This window comes from Rhea americana, unplaced genomic scaffold, assembly GCF_003343005.1.
Source record: "Rhea americana isolate MKP2758 unplaced genomic scaffold, rheAme1 scaffold_10, whole genome shotgun sequence".
Lineage (NCBI taxonomy): Eukaryota > Metazoa > Chordata > Aves > Rheiformes > Rheidae > Rhea > Rhea americana.
In genome coordinates, this window is record NW_028185039.1 from 3,810,153 (window position 1) to 3,831,226 (window position 21,074).

At 36.0% G+C, this 21,074-nt stretch overlaps 1 protein-coding gene across 1 annotated transcript in view; it reads right to left on the bottom strand.

The window, feature by feature from the left end:
- LMTK2 (lemur tyrosine kinase 2) overlaps positions 1-21,074 on the bottom strand; it is a 42,670-nt gene that overhangs the window by 20,472 nt on the left and 1,124 nt on the right. Inside the window, exons 2-7 of the mRNA XM_085300571.1 lie at positions 19,290-19,353; positions 9,441-9,565; positions 8,324-8,468; positions 6,484-6,557; positions 5,639-5,757; positions 4,114-4,201 (exon numbers count right to left, since the gene is read on the bottom strand). Coding sequence (XP_085156697.1) covers positions 4,114-4,201; positions 5,639-5,757; positions 6,484-6,557; positions 8,324-8,468; positions 9,441-9,565; positions 19,290-19,353 — 615 coding nt within the window. The remainder of the gene's footprint in view (positions 1-4,113; positions 4,202-5,638; positions 5,758-6,483; positions 6,558-8,323; positions 8,469-9,440; positions 9,566-19,289; positions 19,354-21,074) is intronic.

Sequence of the window (21,074 nt, forward strand, 5' to 3'; positions counted from 1 at the left end):
AAGATCAGTCTAGCCCTCTTTGTAATTAAGTCCTTTAAATAGGATACGCTTTTTCTCCGCAAGTCAGAGGCCTGAGGCATATTTATGTGCTGTATTCCTGTAGTTTTCTTGATTGCATGAATTTCATGCCTAGGCTGTAAGAACACCCCAAAACAAACAACAATAGTTGACAAATGACTTTTAGGCCACTGGACACTTGCTACCAAGTTGGAGAGTTACCTGTCAGGTCACACAGTACCTTATCATTGCCCCTTTTGAAGTTTTCAGGCAAACAAAAACACATTTTCCTTTCCTTTCATCCAGTACCGTTTCACAGTGTAAGTGTGGTCATTCCATACACTTTCAGCCATTCTAAAGGTAGTATGACACTTAAACCATCAAGAAGTTGGTTAAGCATATGTTAGAGTTCAAGAAATATTATATATTTCTGAGAAAGAGCCTTTGGATCCAAGAGACATGATCTTTGAAATTGTCATGAATTGCCCAGTTTAACTTTTTTTTTAAACACAATATTGATCCATCTAGTATTTACCTCTTATACTGATATAGCTTAAGATTAAACAGATTTATATTCTGGTTAAGTCTTCATTGCATAGACTCTTTTAGATTTGAAGATAATGGTTTCAAGTGGCAATAATTAGAAAAAGTCAAAGGAAATTATAAACTAGCCACAGCTGACAAGCACCTCCAGCAAGAGCCACATCCCTAATGTGAGTTACAGAGCATTTTAAGCAAATTCTGCATTCTGCTGGCTTCACCTGCTCAGCRAATTGCAAGACTTAAAGAATTTTTGTAAGAACAATTTGAGAGGCAAATCAGCCTCACAATGTACATGCTATTTCCACATTTGAATAACTTCTATCTATAAAGTATATCATTCCATTAAAAGATTTGTTGTGCTGACAAAAGGTTGGCCACACATAACTGGGTAATATATTTAAGTTAACAAGCTGGCTACTACTACTATTTTTGACCTGGCACCATTCTACAGTGTTGAGCAGTGGACAGTTAACTATTCATAGAAGGCTACACCAACAGACTATGTAAACTAATACAGGGTTCTTTAATTCACAATTCTTTAAATAGTGACTATAAAAGAAATGATCAGTAAGTTCTTGATTTTGAAAAACATGTAAAAAAACCTTAAGATTTGATTATAATCACCCATGTGCAACTGGCCATCTTTGTAAAGCAAAGAACACAGAGCAACCTAGATTACATTACAAGATTACCATTTGCTAAATAGTAGCAAATATCATTAATGCATATATAACCAAGCAAGCCTAAATAGCAGAAATAGCCAAGAAAAGTTAGCCCCCATGACATTCAGTGTTGCTACCGTGCCAGTTAGCTCTGGTGTATCTGCAGTACAGTTGGCAGTGACCCCATTAAGACCTTTCAGGCCCAAGGAGCCTGAGAACTGATAATCCAACAAGGCTGCTGAGCAGCTGAGACAAGGTCAAGTGTCCCTGTAAAGGCTAATAGAGGCTGCTGCAAAGGGGATACAAATGTGATGTGCCATGAATCTGGAGGAGTCTGACAGAAATAGCCACCATAACCCCTAGATTCTCAGGAGAAAATCTGTATTTTTCATTATTTAATACACCAAACCTGTGAAGTCTACATTGTGAAAGAGTCTAAAAAGAGCTCCAAAAACACAAGAGCTTCTTCTCAAACACACCTGGTACATTAGCCACCTTTTCACTAACCATCAGATTCTTAATCACATAAGTACCAGAGATTAAAATGAACTTATTTTGTTGTATACAAGTATAAAACACCAGACACAACAAGGTAAAGTTCATCACAGCATTATGCTACTACTAGCAAAACAGCAATGCTTTTGCCATGCTCCCATCTGAACAACACACGGCCACCACAGACGCTAGAGCCTGTAGTCAGCCACTTTAGCCAAATCCATGTGCACACGCTTTCTGGTAAAGGACTGGACCAAAGGTGTGTTTCAGAAGTGCCTTCACATCCTCAGCATTAGCCAATTTCAGAGAAAGGTACAGCAGAACCTACCACCTTTCATTACCACCTACTCAACTACTGAAAAATCCAAGCAGTAACCGCCTCCCCAGCCGCACCAATAAACGCAGTTTCCAGAGTATCAGTCTATAAACTGCCTTTTTTAAAAAGACATCTAGCCATATCTTCTACTCCAAATGCCACTGTTCAGCTTCAGCCATGTTTCCCCCTCCCTTCTTCACATTTCTCCTGTCCCTTTGCTCCAGTATTGCTGCCTCCCACACCAGTCCCCAGGACTGCAACAAAATCAGTGACAAAGTGATATTGAGTTAACTTTTTCACTCGCTGTCTCTCAGTCTTCACATAAAACTATTGATGTGAACACTGTTTTGTCTGCCTAGCCCCCGCATATTTGTGTGCAAGTGAAGAAAAAACACCATGACCTCTAGGAGAGGCGGAGGTCTGTCAAATAAGAACTCCAAGTAATCCAGACTTTCATACTGAAATATTAGAGAAGTCATGTTTAACTACCTATATAATTTTTCAAAAACAAATTTTAGTTTGCTTGTAGTAGAAATCAGCACAGACATTTATCTTCCATGCCAGTGAGACTGTCCAGTTACATTCAAATTTGTAAGAACTACCACTTCAGCTGTCAAGCTCACTGCCCCCAGCTACAGTGAAAATCTATTTTATCCCCTTAAGTAAAATCCTTTCTAGATTACTTTGCAGGATCATGACAATTTTTGGCATTAATCAGGCATCCAACAAGGATATGAATTCTTTGTATGCTTTAAGTAGGGCAATCTTTAAAAGTTACTCCATCTTCAAAGTCTAAGTCAGATTAAATAACATGACTATTTAAAAATATGTCAACAGTTGAATCTGATTAAATATTTAGATGCAAATCTATTAGCATAAACTATACAAAAGTTTTTTCTAGAGTCCTTCTTAAGAACCTTAAACTTACTATCAGGTTTAAAATCGATACGAAGTATTCCATTTATGCAAACTGAAAAATATCAAGAACATTATCTGCTTAGTCTTAGGCATTTATTTTCTAATTCTTGCCCAAAACTGAACATTCACTTTGATGAGTCACTTGAAAAGTTCAAGCCTTTCTTCAGTACAGGAGAGAAAAAAAAAGAATGATTCTATCACCACTTCTGCCTCATTAATTTGCTGCAGCTAATAAATCTAAGCAAGAGCGGTAATGAAGTATATAGTTATTTAAGGACATTAACTGATATTTCTCAATAAAACTCAAAGTTCATGTTCATTCTTATTTAAATTGCTCGAAGCAATTAATGTAACTAGAACCATACTCATGCACTTGAGGTTTAGGGAAAATTCTGTAGTAATAAAGCTGATTAAAAAAGGATCGTGTTGAATCTCATAAACGCAAACTACTACTGAAAGTCTTAAGATTTAATAAAATATACATACACTTGAGTTCATTTCTCTCAAACTTTATCAACAAACTGTTTAAATGCTCTCTAGATAAGTTTTTAAAAGTGGCTATTCAGCTCATGTTTAGATAGCCACCTGAAGCTGGAGTTTGTTTTTCTTTTAACACCATGTTATGCTGCAGTAAAGCAATTCTTTAAGTCCTTTGGATCCATTGCCATATCCAAATTTCAGTTCTTTAAAATCTGCTTGCATAGGTTCAGTAGACACTTGATAGAGTCCCAAAGCTAAAGATTCTGTATACCAGGCACAGTCCAAAGTTTCTGCATGTGCATATCCCCTCGCTCACGAAGACTAGGTGAATTTCAGCATATGCCCAAGAAGAAATACAGGGGGCTGAGTAAGGCGTTTGTGCAAGTATCCTTCCCATCTTCAGTGGCTTTTGTAGTGCTAACAGTAGAAAAGAAAGCCATGAGAAAATCCTCTCCTGTACTCTTAGAATTTTTCTCAGTGCTCAGAAACGCAGTTGCTTCATCCAAGCAAGGGGGAAAGAAGGATAAGGTGGCAGCAGGGATAGGGAGAGAGAGGACAGTAACAGAAAGGACCAGGAAGAGAATAGGATGATGCTGAAAATCATCATAAGAATGATTTCATGAGTGAAGGGCAGTAAATACACTACCTACAATTCACACCAGGCAAAAAAACAACTGCAGCCTTTTCTGCAAGTGTGCTTACCAAGTCACAGAACTCAAAAACTAGAAGATACGGAATGGCTTCCACACACTGCCCAATACACTGGAGAATATTAGGATGCTGAAGAATGCTGCAAGGAAAAAATAAAGTTGGTTTAAGTCAGAAAGACTACAGTATGCACACATTATTTGCGATATAACGCAACACACTTGAGATCTGTACCGGAAGTTTCAATACATATGATGGGGAGGAAGGAGGAGAAAAGGAAGAAGGTGCAAGTATCCAAAGCCACAGATTCCCCTTGCACCTTTACATCTCCTTTGTATTGCTGCAATCAACAAGACAGCAGCTGAGAAAACTCTCAAAGCCACATAAGCCAGCACTGCCACAAAAGTCACACCTGTTCTCCCACCTTCACTGTCCCTTATACTAAACACAAGTGATCATGCACACAACAGGTTTGTGAACTACACTAAATAAGTAATCTAGATAAAAGCTTAACTTCTTTTAGCCAAGTTTAGTTTCCAGACTGAGCAGTTGTTTTTTCTAAGTCACTTCAAAACCTCTTATGCTAATACAGCAGAAAGCTTGAGATTGCTTCTCCTGACAACTGCCAGTAATTTAAACCTAAATGTAAATTTAAGTAGCATATTAGAAAGCAGAGAGTATAGGAAGCTCTTTGTCACCACTCACCTGTACCATATTCAGGCAACATAAGCTACACTGAGGTACGCCTAGAGACCCACAGTGTGCCCCTCTACTTTATACCAGTCATCTACAGAAACCATTAATGTGCAGCAGTCAGCACTTCAGGGAACTCGCAATATAGTGCCAAAACACAGAAAGAGGAATTACACTCCTCATCATGCACCAAATTGCTTTCTAGTACACAAAGACTAAAGTCCTAGAAGCATGTACTTCTTAGTGTCCTCCAGCCATACTACAAGAGAAAGACGACAACACCCAACAATCCAACTTTATCAGCATTTCTGCTCAGACCAACACTATGGATTGTAGAGTACCACTGAACCCAATTTAGTATGATTCTAAACTATTTTTTTTGTACAAGCTCCACTGCAAGTAACCTGAACAATTAGTTTTTAGCATGATGCATTTTTTTTTTTGAAAATGGAAACTTTTAAGAAATTAACATGCATCAGATGAGTGTTGCCAGTTCTGACACTTGTAATAGAACATACAAATACCAGGAATTAAGCTATAGCTCTTGGAAAGAAGTAATTAGACAAAAGGTCAGTTTGTAATATCAAGAACTTCTGTTCTGAAAAAAAAAAAACGTGGAAAAGAAACCTAATGAATCAAACCGAGTGTATTTTGCAGTCACGAACAAATGAAAACTCCCAAATACATTTAAGTGAAGAGCTTGCTTTTCTTTTTAAGGAAGCTCAACTTCTGCTCACTTTAAGAGGTAAAATATAGTTAATCCAAATAGTCATTCAAGCTACAAGTGAAGGCGAGTAAAGACAAGCCCTGAGCAAAACAGATTTTCATAACTCATATACAGTAGTATGATGCATTCATGTTAGTCAAACTATGAGATGTTACTTACTAATATGGTTCTCCATTTCTTAAAAACTGCTCTTGCTCCTTGAGACCTGCGCTGGCCTTCAACTCCTTCACTATTACCCTTGCTACACTAGTACCTGTGTAGATCTCTCCAAGCAGAACCTGAAAAATATGAACCATTTTGTCTTTAATTAGAGAGGAAGTTACTTTACCAAAAAAAAAAAAAAAAAAAAAAGAGAGAGAGAGCTCCTATATACATGCTGTAAGAAATTTTTTTTCTCTTTTGTCAATGCATGTAAAGCTTTGATAATTAAGCATCCATACTTTAATAAGTCTCAGCAACTATGATCTCCTTATCAATTCTCAAAAAGCATGTTTCTTAATGAAAATCACTTATTTACTTACAAGATTTTTCCCCAAAAAAGAACTGGTAATAACAGCAATGTACTAATTCAGTTCACAGAAGTAAAACGTCAAACTATTAAGTAACTCTGCTGCAAAACTTCAAGTAAACTTAAAGCACTAATTACAGCTAAAAAGTGCATGCAACATTTAATTTCAACTACAGTTGTTCTTATGCTATTACTTTTTTGAAATAGTATCATTTAAAGAAAATACAGTAGTGTACTTAGACTAAGTAATACTGCAGTATTACAGCATTAAAGGTGCAAGTATTCAAWGCCACAGATTCCCTTTGCACCTTTACATCTCCTTTGTATTGCTGCAATCAACAAGACAGCAGCTGAGAAAACTCTCAAAGCCACATAAGCCAGCACTGCCACAAAAGTCACACCTGTTCTCCCACCTTCACTGTCCCTTATACTAAACACAAGTGATCATGCACACAACAGGTTTGTGAACTACACACATGAAAGGGGAACATCTCACCTTTCCAAACCAGCCATTTCCAATCTCTTGGATATAGTTTAGACTCTGACGTGAAACTTGAGACTTTGATCCCTCTGTCATACACAAAAATAAATAAAAAAGAAAAAAATACAAACCACTCAGATGGACAAAGTTATGTGTACAAATGTTGAACAAATAATGCTATGCTCCTACAGTATTTGCCCCAAATCACATGCACACATTCAGGCCAAACACTACAACATAGTCAGACATGCATACAGTATTTTGGTAATATGGTGACAAAAACACTCAAGGAAGTAAAAACATTTCTCAGCTTCTAAACAATCTGCTTAGAATATCCCCCCTACAAAAAGGAGACACAGTGAATCTCCACAGGACATGTAACTGTTTGGGGTTTTTTAATATGTTCAGTAAGAAAGCAAAAAGGCTGAATTTTAATTCCAATATAGAAGCATACTATATACCATAGTTGGGTATAGTAAATAACTCACAGAAGTTTCCTACATAAATGAGAACAAATCCAACACAGCACTCATTGCTTTTGCATTTTAACATTTATAGTTACATAGAGAATTATCATTTTCAGAGAAAGATTTCTACTGCTTTACTCTTCAGTCTAACTGCCCTACTTACAGCCACCTTCTAAAGCAGCACATTTTACAACTAAGAAAATTTCACATAAAGAGCCCAGAAAGGTGAAGAATGGAAAACAACACATAAGATCCTGGCAGAGGATAGGTAGTAGCAATGGCAAATTCTATATAATAGAGGAAGTTCAGCAGCATTTATCTCCTTGCTGTCTAATTCATTAAACAGACATGCACAAAAATTTTCCATTATCTTTTTAGTTGACCTAGACTGAGAATCCTAGAATGCCACATTTTTATTACCACAGACCAGGCTTACATCAGGATCAGTTCACTGGAACGCCTATACTAGAATACTACACTATCAACATGCTCCTAAGCATAGACAAGGGAGTATCAGTAAAACCACTTTTACTCAGTTGCTTCCAAGCAAAATAATTTAGTGACAAGAGCATAGTTTTACCAATATCAACATAGTAGAGCTGACAATACAATTTTTCCACAAATAGGTATTTTTCTCACTCATAAAAACACTAGTGTGCTATATTTCTTTTGTATTACAAAACACTGACACGTAAATTTTCTGCTAGCTACTGAAATTTAACTGGAAGCTTCTCTGAACATCTAATGATTATGTAATGCAAGTAATTTTTTTTTTATATATATATAGATATGCAAACAGCTACTTTATGCTAAACTATTCCCATAATATTTAAGTTTCAGGTTTCTTTTACACAAATTTTGCCTTTCAGGCATTTCAGGCAAATTTACTTCGCACAAGCAAAAAATTCTAATGCTCTCCCATACCAATATCACATTTGCAACATGGGAAGTCTAAAGTGACATTAAGAAAGTGAAACAGTAGCGCAGCTGTCATGTAAGAGATTCAGTCATACTTCCATTTAAGGCCAATGGCTAAAAATCAATGACAACTCAGCCACGAAGACAAATACTAAACAGCGTAAGACATAAACATCCTAGTGTACTTCAAATCCTTCATGTATACAGATGCATAAAGGAAGTAGTCTAGGGAAGCTTATATAAGCAAGTTGCATTCTCTAAAGCTACCTTATGTGGAACCTGCCATCAGTTAGCAGATTCTTGAAGAACTATACGTCATCTTGAATCCTACAAAATGTATTTATCAATTTAAGTAAACTGCAATTAGACTTATGTAACAAACAGTAAAGCATAATCAGTTCTAGTCCATTTCAGATACTAAATTGCCTACTCTTAGTCTCTCATTAAAAAAAAAAAAAAGTCTATTTTACCTGAAAGAGATGGAAACTGGGAAGGAGTTGGTAAAGCAATATTGGGAACTGAAAGGGTAAACACTTCTGCTGGAGACTGAACAGAAGGAGTATCTTCTGCTGGAGGTGTAAAGTCTATTTCATCATCAAAGTTATCTTCAAATTCCTGCAATAAAATCTTAGTAAACAAACCATTTTTTTCTTAAAATTAACACCAATTCATTTCTTCCTTAGCTTCACATCTGAATATATAAACTTGACTATATTAAAATAACCTGCTAGAGGTAAACTAGTACACCATAATCTATTATAAAGTGAAAGCTTGATTTTTAAAAACTAATAAGATGACCAATTTTACCGTTTTTAACAAAATTTTAAAGCATTTCATTTGAATGAGCAGTATGTTAAGAAGGTTCAATTTTTTCCATGGACAGTGACAGGGATTTTTTTAAGTTTGCTTTTTTATTACTATTTATTATTAAATTAAACAGATTAAAGTATCAAGCATTATCTTTATCAAAAATATTTAGGGTCTTTTGGTGGGTTGTTTCATCTATTTTTTTGCTCTAAAGGCAATCTACGGCTTTGAATGATTAATCCTAATCTATTCATTCTATATATTCTCCAAGCAGAAGTGAGAGCAAAACTCAAAATCAGGGCTGCTGGTAACTAAAATTCCAAAAGTAACATAAGTTACTGATAAGTTTGCCCTCAGGAGTTTTAATACATTGGATATGCACCTTCAATATCCTTATTTGACAGGAAGGCATTAAATCCTGCCAGCATTTAAAAAAACAACAAATTAAAAGAAAATATGAAAAAACATAGGAAGGATCTTTAACTACAGTAAAATTGCCTTGAGTGTATACTTCTACTACTGATCCCACTAGATAGTACTGATTTTGTGCAGTACAGCAATCCTTACTGCAGCCTGGACCAAGTACTGAAAACTAGTGGCTGCAGCAGTATTTCACAATATGCAGATATAAGGTTATTGGCTATTTCAGAAGAGAAAATGCACAATGACATAGAAGTGTCAGTAACTGCAGGCTATTAGCACAAGTAATCGGGTATTATGGATTCCAGAATGCAGCCAAGCATAGCACCTGCATATACATTTACAGCTTCAAATGCTCACCTTGAAATCTATCTCGGGGTCTTTGCAGCAGGAGACACAGTTCGCAAGTAGTATTACCAGTACTACTAGAGTACATATAGACAGAATCACAGAAGATAAGGAAACTTCAACTGTAGCCCCTTCTCCTAGAAATTAAGACATATGTAGAATTAAATATATTGGAGCATTTTTTTAAAAAAATCTTCAAAATACATACTTTATGAAGCTGTATTTATTTCAAAACAAGAGTTTGAAAATTTAACTCTATAGATATGATGAAAAATAAAGAACTGAACAAAAAGAATGTACTGGCAAAACATCTCTACGCTCTTCCATCTGCCTGTGTAGTTCTAGACTTATTTGATCCAAATGAGTGGTCACAGCCAACACAATTAAGTGAATGAGTAATGACAGTCCCACCATCAGGATTCTGGTTTTAGTTGACAAATTTTTATAAGCATCTAAACAATAAATATTAAAAGTTTGGTTTTTTTGGAAGACATTTCCCATGAGCTAACATACYTGTCTGAAGAAAAAGGCAATTAGAAGAAATCCTCTTTTATACTGTGTATAAATTCACTATATTCTGTTATAAGGTAGTCCTGTCTCTTTGAATAAATGTATCCATGAAAGACTGCCAAACACACATGTTGCTTATGACAAGTGAAATGCACCCAATCAACCCCTACCCAAAGGGTTTCAATCTCTTGTGATTCCTCAGGTGATGTGTCTCCATTTCAAGAGTGTGAAATGATCCCTGACCATTTTGTAAACATAATTCCAAATAGCTTCCCAAACACAGATATAAAAAAGAATCCTCAGCACATTGTCCATAAATGAGTCAGGTTATCATTACTCGCACAGGACTAAGAACTCGCATGACATTTTATCAAAAACTTAAATCATGGGCAGGGAAATTAAATCTGTTTTCAATCCTTGTTTTGATATTATACTGAGAACCAACATATTTGTATAGCCCACTAGGAGACCACAGTGCATATCTTGGGGGGGGGGTGAGGATGAGTTCTTCTGTTTGCCCATTTTTTGTATAACAGCTATAGCCATGGGGCTTGAAGAGTAGATGGACTGTATTTGATTATGGAGCATTTAGGTATGGCAGCAGTGTTAAAGAAGTTATTCAATGACAGGCAGCTTGGATTGCCTGAGGGTTTAGATAGGCAAGTGTCTAAGAACCAATGGGAATGTCCAAGTATCAGTGCTTCACGCAAGGAGATAAAACACAATATAATAGTACCTCATTAAAAATATTTTTTTCAATCAGTTGGCACCAGTTAGAGAAAAGGCATACAAACTTGCCTAGCTAGTTCTTCAAACATTCAAAACACACTAGGAACAGATATTAAAGGATCTATACGAATATTCACAGCTTCTTGCTGTGCTCTAAAGAGTATTTACGTAACTTAACACGCGAAGAGTAAATTGACACAATCAAAATACTGCTAAAAAGCGTTAGCTTCTACTTTAGGAAGATTAAACATTTCCTGTACAAAAAATTACATATTATCCATACAACAGTAAGGCAGTTAATCCAAAACGTAAGGTTTTCAAACAAGTGATTCTGTTTTTTGTTTCCGTAACAGCTCAGGCATTCTAACCTCATTAAAGAGCATGAATATTGCATTTATAAGCATTGGGCATTGTCTGAACACAGCCCAACCACGACATGAGGCCACATGGCACCTTCTAGTCACAATTCTGCAGAAAGACTCTCTTAAGAGATCTCTTAAGACCACTGTTAAGAACAATTTATATTTAAATCAAATTTATATTCACTTAAACCAAGTCTTCTACATAATGCCAGTATCTTTTTCATTTGTAAGCATCAAATAAAAAGGAAAGTAACAGCTGAGAGTGAAAATAACCTCTTCCATAAAATGCTTATATTTGTGGTTTAAGCCATTAGATAACTAGATTACCATAATAAAATACACACAGGTAATAGCTTTAGATAAAGAGATTTTTCTGAACTTCTAATTGAAACCAAATAGTAAAAGGTAGCTTTTCTAAAAAAAAAAAAAAAAAAAAAAAAAAAAAAAAAAAGGATGTTATCAAGTATTACTAATTTAAAATTACTGTTTTAAGACATTTTTTGCAAAACCATTCCACCTAATTTCCAAACAGCTTCCTCACCTCTACCCAACTTCACTTGAAATCAGAAGCCAACTCACCACATTCCAAGTACCAAAGAAATGCAGATTTTCCCTGACTAATAATCATCACCTTTCAACACGTCACCCCAATTACAATATATGTTATTATATATTATCTGCAGTAGCAGATCAAAATTCCTGAAGCCTACTCTTGCACCAGAGGCATTCATGAAAATTAGCTGAGCAAAATTAAGTCACCAGGCAGAATGAGCTCAGACACCAATAAAGTACCAGCACATCTTAAAAGACAGCTATTCAAAGATAAACTTCTGTGTAGATCCTTAAGASTGAGGTGTAACACACCTCAGCTATCAACTCTACAGAACACTTTTTTTTGAAAAAGGACATTTTGGTGGTTTATGGCACAGTATAACGCCTCCCTTTCGGTGCCTACGTAGCTGGCCCTGTATACCACATAAGAAGCAACCTTTGCATCCTTTCCCTCAGGAGATGAGCACTAYCCTCCCTCTGCTCCAGACACCAGCTAACTCTTCTCCCAGATGGTCTCTTTGGTTAGCCTCTCACTCAGCCTGCAATAATTCTTACCCACTTGCACGGTGACTTGCGTGTCAAGCTTGCCACTTCTTTTCAAACCTGACAAAAAGCTCGTACATTCAAAACCTATGATGTTATAACTCTATTACCTATTCCAGCTAAAGAAATTATTGTTACCTATAAAATTCTCCAAACCCATGTCCTTTGACCATCACAGCTATAAAATCATAATTATTTCATGTATTTCCATACAGAAACATTATCATGCTCATATCAACTTGAGATCCCCATTTTGATCCCCCTGAAGATAAGAGATAACAAGTTATCACAGCCTACCCAACTATGAGAATTCAGACCTTTAGTTTTCTTTTATTATATTTGTTGTTTCCTCAACTCAAGAGCTATAGCAAGCACCCATCAGCATAAGCTTCATTTACTGTAGAAGTTAGATACAGAGCATATGCAATCAGCTATTTTATATGGGGGAAAAAAGCCAACATATTTTGATTGTAATTCCTTCTGTAAACAAATCTGTACATTATCAAGTCTAAAAGCTAAGAGTTTTGTGCAAAATGTAATGTAATGTAATTTTCTCCTTTAAATACTCAGTAATGAATACAGAAAAAAAGTTTTGTTGCTGTTCGTTAGGTAATCTTACAGATCTTCTGTAAATCCCAAGAAAAGATAGATCATGAAGTAATCGCAATTAATTGGAGAATGTAATAAAACTAAAAAAAAAAAAAGAGAGAGAGAGAGAGAGAGAGAAAAGTAAGGACCACCTTTGAAGAGGCACCTAAGCATTAACAGTTCATTAAGAGGAGTGAAGATATTTAGACTTCCAAAAGCTCAAGAAGAATTTCACATATCAAGTCATAAAAAGACGCTTTAATGCAAGAAAAATGTTAATTATCATGGGTAATTTCCATAACACTTAGAGAATAGCATTTCCAATAACTCATGCAAATACGTTCTACATAAAGAGTTATAGAACCTACTTCTATTTGGATAAACTTTGAAGTCTCTCATACAGTCATTAATAAGCAATAATTTAAAGTTTCTGCTTCTTTTGAAAATATGAGTATAAAAATAAGTTTGAAATTATAACAACTTATAATTGGACTTAAATTTATAAGTGAAATTATTTTAATAGCTTGCATAAGCACACACTCAGTAATGCAAATCACTGACGAAGCACTGGAACTGATGTTTGACAAAGTACTGAACAATCTGTTGCACTACTAACCTCTTTTGCATTTTTCAACTATTTTCATCAAATGATTAATTCAAAGCAACTTGGTAAAATGACTGGTAATTGAAAAATTAGGAGATGTTTAATTACTTCTTGTTTGTGAATTATGAAAGTATAAAAGAATGACAGCTACTTATTTTAAAATCTTGAGAGAGAAAGCAACCAGAAAGAAATTAGTTCAATTAAACACAAGACCATTGTGTATAGTTATTGCAAGAAATAACTGTTTCYTCTAATGAAATACTGTCGAAATGTATTCTAAACTGAATTTATTTTTAACTTTAACCCAATAAAAAATTATGCAATAAATATCATTCACAATTTCATAATGAACATAGAAGTTAAGCATCTTAACATATTAGATTCCAAACATACAGAATTAAGTCCACTCAGCATTATCAGCTCAGTTTAAAAAACTGCCGCATTTAACATAACCACACTCAGCAACAAGCTACTACATCTTAAGATGCAGCCACAAATCAGGCTCAGGTCCTCAGGAAATTAATCACAAAACAGATGCAGAAAAATACTCTCTATATAAAATGCTAACAACAAAGGGTTTCCTGTCTGTTAATATACACTATCTGGATTACTTTAGTCATTCAGGTGGAGGAAGACATATGAATTTTATCTCTACTATAATTAAATAAGAAGATTCAGTATGTTTGTGTTACTATATGTGTTACTGCACGGTCAACACAACAGTGTTTTGCAGAGAGCTTTACACTAGTAAATGTTGCATCTCAAAATGACATCTAGAGGATCCTAAGAAACAGATATACAAGATAAGAACTTTTTTCAAAGCTTCAGGGTTATATACTGAATCTATACAGTTATTTACCCGCTTTTTAAAAGTGTCTGGTATCATAAATAATTCAATGCCTAGGCAGATAATTAACAACTATTGAGGCAAATTCTTCAGCACCTCTAAAGATCATTATGTAAATAAAATTTCACACTTTAAAATTTGAAAACAGCAAACATCTGAAGTCAAGTCCTGTACACAGGCAAGTGCATGAACAAGCTCACTAAAAAAAAATAATGATGATAAAACTATGCTGGCATTCTCAGGATGAAGCATAAACATGAGAACATGTGCTTCAACATGTATTAGCATATTTCAATGGGTAGAAAAATGTTACTTTCATGCAAAGTATTTTTTTCAAAGCAATTTATATAGGWCAGGATACAGTTTTATCTCCCAAGTTTGTCTCAAGTCTATTTTCTTCAAAAGACAGTTCAGTTATCTACCAAGTTTAGCAACTACGCAAGGGTTTTCATCACAACAATCTAGAGCTGATTTCTACGTCTATCCAAGTTTCCCCACAATTCTCCCAAATTCCCACTTACATCCTCCACCTGTGGCATCCTATGCTGCCAGGAGCTACACACCACCCCACCAAAYGGTACGCTCACGCTCGCTTGCCAGCCCACTGCCGCCTCAGAGCGGAGGCAGGACCAGAAGCAACTGCCWGTCCCTTACTAGGCGCAGCAGCGGTGCCTCCTTCCCCGAAGAGTTACCAAAACTCATGATACTTGCAGGAGCTAGAGCTCTGCCTCTCTCAAAATTGGTTCAGTGATTAATCATGTTATTAAGAGTGGAAAAATGCCACCACACAGACCTCATTCTTCAGAAAAATCAGGCTATAAAAAGCATGACATTGCACACAATTCCCAAGCTTGGGAAAGAGGAAGAGTAAACGTATATGACAGGCTCACTACTATGATAAAGGTGGTGCAAGGCCCAGATAAAGCGTGTATTCTTAGGGCACAGTGATCTTCAAGGAAGCATCTGATTTTAAGCTTTCAGCACAGTAGTTGCTATGCAACAACAGTCTCACTGCATAAGCAAGAGCCTCTTTCTTTTAAGAGCAGTCATATAAATGGTAGTTCTGTACTAACAGCTGTAACTGTTTCCAGCACCAACATAGCATGACAGCAGTCACTAAAAATTGAACATCCTCAAATTGTATGATCACGGACAGAGATGTTACTTTAAATCTCTAAGTCAGAACTGCCAAGCCTTTAAAATACTAGCAAGTGATTAAAATCTAACTTTGCTCCCTATTTACTTCTACAGTATCTGTCCTTGTCATAAATTTGAACAGTTCACTTAACTGTGGTAGTAATAGTTACAAATATAACTACATTCAAAATATAGTACCATCCTAATTTATTGTGTTTTTTGTAAATGCGACTTTAAAAGCTACCCCTAATTTCTTAAAGAATGTTGTAATTTTCTTCTACACTAACAATTAAGCAGGAAAGCATTCTTCAACCCTACCTAGTCCTTCACAAGTGACTTTTAGATCATTATCTTTTCTTACAAAGGACTTTCCCTGCATTCATTTACCCCATGAAGTCTTCAAAGGTTTAGTAGGTAATATGCACAAAACCAACAGAGACACACCTAAGCCTGTGAATTTTGAAGGTCTACAGGTAACATGTAGAATCTTAAAACAAAAGCCTCTTTGAAACAATTTTAGACGTATCTACATCATAATGTGTGATTTGTATGATAAGTTAAAGCATATCACGCAGTGGAACCCCTATACTTCCCCCCCAAAAGGAACCCTAGAGCACATTCTACCAGTTACTTTATTCACTCCTCCTCACATTTCCTTTCATGCTCCATTTAACAACTAAGCCAAAACCAGCATCATTTTTGAGAACAAGATCTAATAAAAGTTTCCACCATTGTTCAGTTGTGCAGCGCTRTATTGTAATAAACTTTAAAACCAACTTTAACTTTACATATCAGAACTGCATTCAAAACACCATTAACCTTCAACTGAGATACAAAATTGAACATTCAAACTGTTGAAAATTAACTGAAAAACAGTGATATTTTAAAACTTTCCCTCTTCTGATTGTGTTATCACTACCCTTACATTGGATAAGGTAGAGTTTGCATAATGAAGTAACCTTTGGTATAGTATTAGAAATACACATTTATGCAAGAGCACTTTGTCATCCTTTTCTTTTTCATTTTTCCTTACCACTGCGGAAAATCCTAATTGCTAGATATAATCAAGTAAAAAAAAAATTTAAATTTGAAGCTACAACTGTCCAAATTACTTGTGCATACTCTTGTTTAACCTTTCAGAAAACTAAAGGCAGCAAGCAATAGTTTGTCAGCAAAACAAACTGTTTCCTACTGTATGATCTCACGTGCTATACCTTTTCTCCAATAGTGTGGCACTGGAGCTGAAAGGTTTTCTAACAGAGTAGACAATAGTCACTTAAAGCAGTATGGGAAGATGACACATCTTGGTATCTCAAAACATCAGAAATATYTGCGGCAGACAGATCAAATCAGCATCTCTTGTGCTCCCCCACCACTTGATAGGTATACAACCTATTAACATGTATCATTTTTGAAGAGAGGTATATCTTTTCGTTCTGTGAAGAGTCCACAGAGGCAAACCTTCATGTGATGAGATTATCTGGAATTTTGATCAGGCAATAGATGCATTTCCAACTCTGTCATGAGAGACTGGGATAAGAAATGTGAAAAAGGCAGCAAGAATCAGCAGTTTGCCAAAAGAGCTCATTCAGCTTCATTTCTCATTCCTGCTCATATATGAAGGATCCCTAGGAGAAATATTAGCAGAGAACAGGCCAGAGCATAGCTCACTGATTCTGGAGCAGTGGATCTTCTTCCACAGTCATCTGCAGAGACAGGCTGAAAGCTTAAAGTTAGCACTCAAAAGTCTGTTAAACTTCTCTACATCTCTTTCATGCCAAATAAACATCAGGTTGCAAAGGCAGACCTAAAAATTCACATCACTGTTACGTCACTATAATGATATTTTCTTACAACTGAGGAAACTTTTCCAAGTGTAACATTGGACAAGATGTTACTTTGGGCCAGCACTCCATACTGACAAAAGCCATCAAAAGACAAGCAACTGACACAGCCTCCTTCACTCAGTCACCTGGCCTAAGCTATATCTGGCACAAAACCTTTTTGCTAGAGATTGTGCTTACGCCAAACATATGGATTAAAACAGCTATCCTGACACAGTTTGTATATCTCCTCTTATAAAAGCGTATCTACAGAACATTTCTAGTACCACTGATGTCATTCAAGTCCTTTCACAACTGCAGTACAACAAAAACAAAGGGTTTATAGAGAGCAATAAAAGCAACAAAGTTGTTGCAAATTGTATCCAGAGCCTTATCAGATTCCAGATGCTAGATGCATACATTAAGTAGGAAGGCAGATGAAGTACTAGTATTACATGCACTGTCCTGCAGCTGCAGAAATAGAGCATTAGGACTGAATAAGATACAGGAACACAGGTAAATCATGCATGCAGAGTGACTGAACCCAAACTATCACTTCTCAAATAAGCTGCTGGATCTGACTATGTAAGAAACTCCTTTTTTATAGAGGATCTGTGGCAAGATCAGCACTAACAAGTGGGGCCTTTCAAACTGATGGCTTAGGCCTTCTGACCAGTGTAATCTTAATATGCTAAAATGATACTTGAGGAATTATTAAAGACATTCGAGCCTCAAAGACATAAGAAATGAATTCAGAAAGTGGCCTCCTCCTATAAAACCATCAGAGTGCTTTAGCTGGTCACAAACTCCAGACACTTTACAGCCAGAGGCAGAGAAACAGACCAAGCTCATGAACAAAGCCTTGTACTTGGGAGGGACACTCCTGCAGGCCAAAGAGTCAGGGTTGGCTTTTTACCTCAGAGTCAAAAAATCACAGATAGAAACAAAAGATAAAATACAACTTAACTGCTCTAGCTTCACAATTATTACATGTCTGAAACAGAAATTAGGAAAAATTATAGGGAGAAGTAAACAAATTAATGCYTGAAAGGGAAGAGAAAGGTTAGATGAACAGGCTCCCAAGAAAACTAAACCACTAATTAAAATCCTCACTCTACAACCAAGATTCTTCCTAACTTCAAGTGGTCTAGTCTCTAACTTGCACATGTTTAGAGAATTCCTTACGAGGTGCAAATGTCACATAACTCTTGCTTGGGACCAAACCACAGATCTCAACTGCAAGTGGGCCAGACAAAATTCGTAGTGAAACAGCACATCACAGAAGCAGCAGTTTTCCCAAGAGTATATCCATGCTAAAGAATTCATCTTCGCATCTTAGCAAGCAAAATAAATAAATAAAACCAACACACACACCTCAATTACAGGTCAGTTGAAGATACCACATATAGTTGCACGAACATCTAGATACTCCATCTAGATGCTTCTGAATGCCATACACCAATTTCTAAGTGCTTTTTCCTGGATTTGTACATGACCAGGCTTTTCCAAAAAAGTCATTGTTGCTATGTTCAACAGGTCCAAGAAGAAAGTCCCAAGACTGAGGTTCTCAGTACAAATCAAGAGCACATGTGGCACCAGTACAGCTGTCTTAATTCAATTTAATAGGCTATGTAACTTACAAAATTGAACACATCCTTTAAGAAAGTTACCACCTATTCAAGTTTTACAGGAAAATATTTGAGTCTCTGTTCCTTTTTATTTGGAAGGATTTCAGATATTACAGAGATGCTAGAAATATTTTGTCTGATATTACATACAGAACTGAATCAGATTCCATGCTTTCTGGAGAGGCAGCTGAATTAAGGTCAAGTATGAAAATTCAGTCAGAAGAGCAAGAAAACATGAATTTGAATGTAAAGCTTTATCACAGTGAAGCAGAGGTGTCAGATTATAGTGCAGTATGTTTGCTTGCAAAACACCATTACTAAAGAGTATTTCCTAAATGCCTTTCCTTCAGCCACACAACGAAAAGCCTTACTAAAAATGGAAGTCATCTTAGCCTGATGCACTCAGGTAAAAATCACTAATGCTCCACAGGCTCAAAACAACTACACCACTTCATCCTATGAGCTTTTCTATTTTGACAGCCTAGGCAGTGAAATTGTTCAAAGGCTGACATCCAGCAGGCCTGCCCCTAGCCCTCACCTCCGCTATCAGGTGAAATCTTTAAATCAGAACTATCACAATGAATCTTAGTATCCTCTTTTTCCTATTACGAAATAAATCAAACCTACATTGGTCAATTTTTAGCTGGTAGCATCTTGAACATCTTGTTTTTCTTTCTTCCACAATAATTCCTAAGAACTATACCAGGGAAATGATTCTAAAGACTAATTTTTTAACTTTTAATTCTCTTCCTATTCAAAAGATTTTTTTTCAAACAGATTAGAAATATAACCTAAAAAGCAAAAGGAAACACACAACACATCTCCAATGTTTTCCTCAATCTACACACACTACAAAGCCATACTTACGAAGAACTACCTCATTCATCTCAATTGAGGCCCTGGGAGCCTAACAATTCTGTGGTCATAGAATCTGGCATACTTCCACAATACCACAAAACAGAGCATTTTTAAATAAGGAACTCAATCTAGTCTTGCTAGAACTTGCCCACAGCCACTTCCTGCTTTCCAGTTTCCTCCCCAAAAGAGAAGTTAATTATCGGTATAGTCCATGAATTACTCCATGAAGTTCACAAGAACAACTTCAGCTACATATCCTTTCCTCTTCTTTCTGTGGATTCCCATCTTTCCTGAAAAGTGCTTTGGGCAACAAACATCAAAATGCATCTTCTCTGTCACAGAAGCAACCCTTCTTGCTAGGCAAGGAATTGTGGAACCTTGAAATAACTTTGGAACAAGCAAAAAGGAAAGAAAAGAAAAAAAGAAATGAAAAGCCCATTAAAACCTCCACAGGTTTACAGCTTGTACTAGACCAAGGGTTATGGTGAACTGCAAATATTGCCAAACCCCAGAATGGATAGTACTATTTAGGTCCTGCATTTCAAAAGTCATCAGCAATCACAGGTCCTAATACAGAAAGTCAAAGCATGGAATATATGAGAGAGAAATTCACAATAGGGCTGAAGCTGTTCTTGAATAAGTCAAATACTTCCTAACCCCCCAAAATAAATCCAAGGGTTTGTCATCTAGGCAGCTTTTAAAATTTGTCTACAGTGACTGAGAAAGCTCAAGATAAAGACTGTTTCATTGTCCACTGATAAGCTTATGGGGCGGGAAGTTCCTGAATCTTTGCAGCTGGTTGCTGTTGCATTGGTATGTGCATTGATGATACTACAGTTATGACAGGACATGTTGCAGGGTAAGAATCTGTTGCACACTAAACCAATTGTACACATTATTTCAATCAGTAGAAAGCCTTGTCAGCAAAAGCGATCCCTGTGAAAAAGGTCCCTCTTGAGGCTTTAAAGGCTTAAGTAATAAATATCTTTCAATAAAATATAATTCAAATGCATAACTTCTTACTGTATGGGCAAAAGATACAGAAGCAATCAGCAGCTCCATTTCCCAAATTTCACAGAGTTTTCCATGACAGATTATGACAATTAGCTGAACTTCAGGTAACATCCTATACATACATATTTTGGCCTAAGACTGTAACTGAAGATAACACAAAATTACACTATCCCATTCATTTCATATTAGTCTACAATTAAAACATCAGTTATTTCCCTTTAATAATTTTGCACTTAACATATCTGATTTGCTTTTTGTTTGACAAGTTAATATTATTTGGAGAATCTTCAAACAACTTATTAGAGTGAAAAAACTTTCATTCAGTCTCAAAGGAAATATATATTTGACTAGCAATTCTCTTTCTCAAAAGCTTTCATTTATAGAAAACAAGAAAGACCTCAAGGAAGGCTGATGGGGGAAATAATTAATTCTGAAATTTTCTTGGGGGGGG